We start from the raw sequence: 1486 nt of genomic DNA on the forward strand, positions 1-1486 counted from the left end.
CCCCCCACCCCGCTCCTCCGGCACCCACAGCCCAGCACTGCAATTCCTCAAAATGCACCGGCATCTCTTTTCTCCTCCTCTCTCTCTCATGTTCTTCCGCAGCTTCCCTCCATTTTCTCTCTTTTCTTTCTTATTCTCTCCATCCTTCTCCTCTCTTCTTCAGAGCCTAGATTTGCCTACAAGTAGCAGATAAGGCAAGAACACCCTTGTCAAAGTATCCTTTATCAGTATCACTCAGAAATTGTTACTAGAAAGTCCCCTAATTTTATTGTGGAACAGTTGATAGGAAAGCTCCAGAAATGGTCTTTGTTGTTGCTCTGAGTCCCTGTCTGACTCCATTGCCCTGAAGGCTCCAGCAAAGCAAGGACTGCCCTATTGCAGCACCACAAAGATTCAGTGCCACCAGCGTGTGCCCCACGTCTGTGTGGGTGTCACTGTGACCCCAGACGCTCTCTGCTCCTGTTCCCAGTGGGGATGGTGTTGGAAAGCACAGAGGGAGAGAGGGTGGCATCCCATGGGGGACTCCGTGCCACAGCATGCACTGCTAGACCTTAGGGGAGAGTGTGTTGCAGCGCAGGGGTGACAGCCTGTGTGGGGCATATCTGTGGGGGCTGTGTGCAGTGCTCTACGTGTGCCACCCCACTGGGGAATCCATAGTGCTACCACCCCGTGGTGACCACATGAGGAGATGTTATCACGACATCCTGTCCCCAAAGGGGAACTGACAGCAGCTCTCCTGCCACTCCCTGTCCCCACTGCTGCAGTCTTGCTGTCCCCACACTAATTTTACCTCATGGTACCAATGGCGATGGCCCTCATCCTGGGTGAGTGACAATGGGGATGTGGTGCCACGGGGGTTAGTGGCCCTGTGCTGGACTCTGACCTTGTCCCTTGCAGGTTGGTGTCAGGTGGCAGCAAACAGGGCACAGCACTGTGAGTACGGGGACAGGGGGAGAATGGGGACAGAGGGAGGGAGCGTGGGGAGGGGTCCATCCGAGGGGTCCAGGAGGGTGTGCAGGGACAAGGCTGACTGCTGTCCCCTGTCATAGTGCCCCGACCCTCCCTGTCACTGCACCCCAGCCAGGGGGTGTCCCTGGGGGACTCTGTCACCCTGCGCTGCCACCTGCCCCTGCCGGCTGCCCGGGTCTGTGTGTACCAGCACAAATATTTGAGATTCTTCAAGAACATGCACAGGGAGGAGGACACAGCTGAGTTCTCCTTGGTTGAAGTAAGGCAGGAAGATGCAATGAAGTATCAGTGCCAGTACCGAGGGCTGGTCCACCAGGGACATCAGAGAAGAGTGACCCCGTGGAGCTGATGGTGACAGGTGAGGGCTCTGGGGAAAGCAGATGGGCCAGGGCTGTGTCCCCACAGAGCTGTGTCTCAGTGCTGTCTTCTCTCTGCACTTAGATTCCAGCTACTCCCCACCTGGCATTTCCCTGAGCCCTGAGGAACATGTGGAGATGGGGACCAATGTCACCATCCA

General features: G+C 56.4%; 1 protein-coding gene across 1 annotated transcript in view; it reads left to right on the top strand.

The window, feature by feature from the left end:
• Positions 1–618: 618 nt before the first annotated feature.
• Positions 619–1486, top strand: part of LOC110391619 (leukocyte immunoglobulin-like receptor subfamily A member 2) — a 5117-nt gene continuing 4249 nt past the window's right edge. Inside the window, 4 exon segments of the mRNA XM_021383573.1 lie at positions 619–824; positions 898–933; positions 1050–1274; positions 1277–1327. Of these exon segments, the coding sequence (XP_021239248.1) occupies positions 794–824; positions 898–933; positions 1050–1274; positions 1277–1327 (343 nt within the window). The 5' untranslated portion in view covers positions 619–793.

Source organism: Numida meleagris, unplaced genomic scaffold, assembly GCF_002078875.1.
Source record: "Numida meleagris isolate 19003 breed g44 Domestic line unplaced genomic scaffold, NumMel1.0 unplaced_Scaffold421, whole genome shotgun sequence".
NCBI lineage: Eukaryota > Metazoa > Chordata > Aves > Galliformes > Numididae > Numida > Numida meleagris.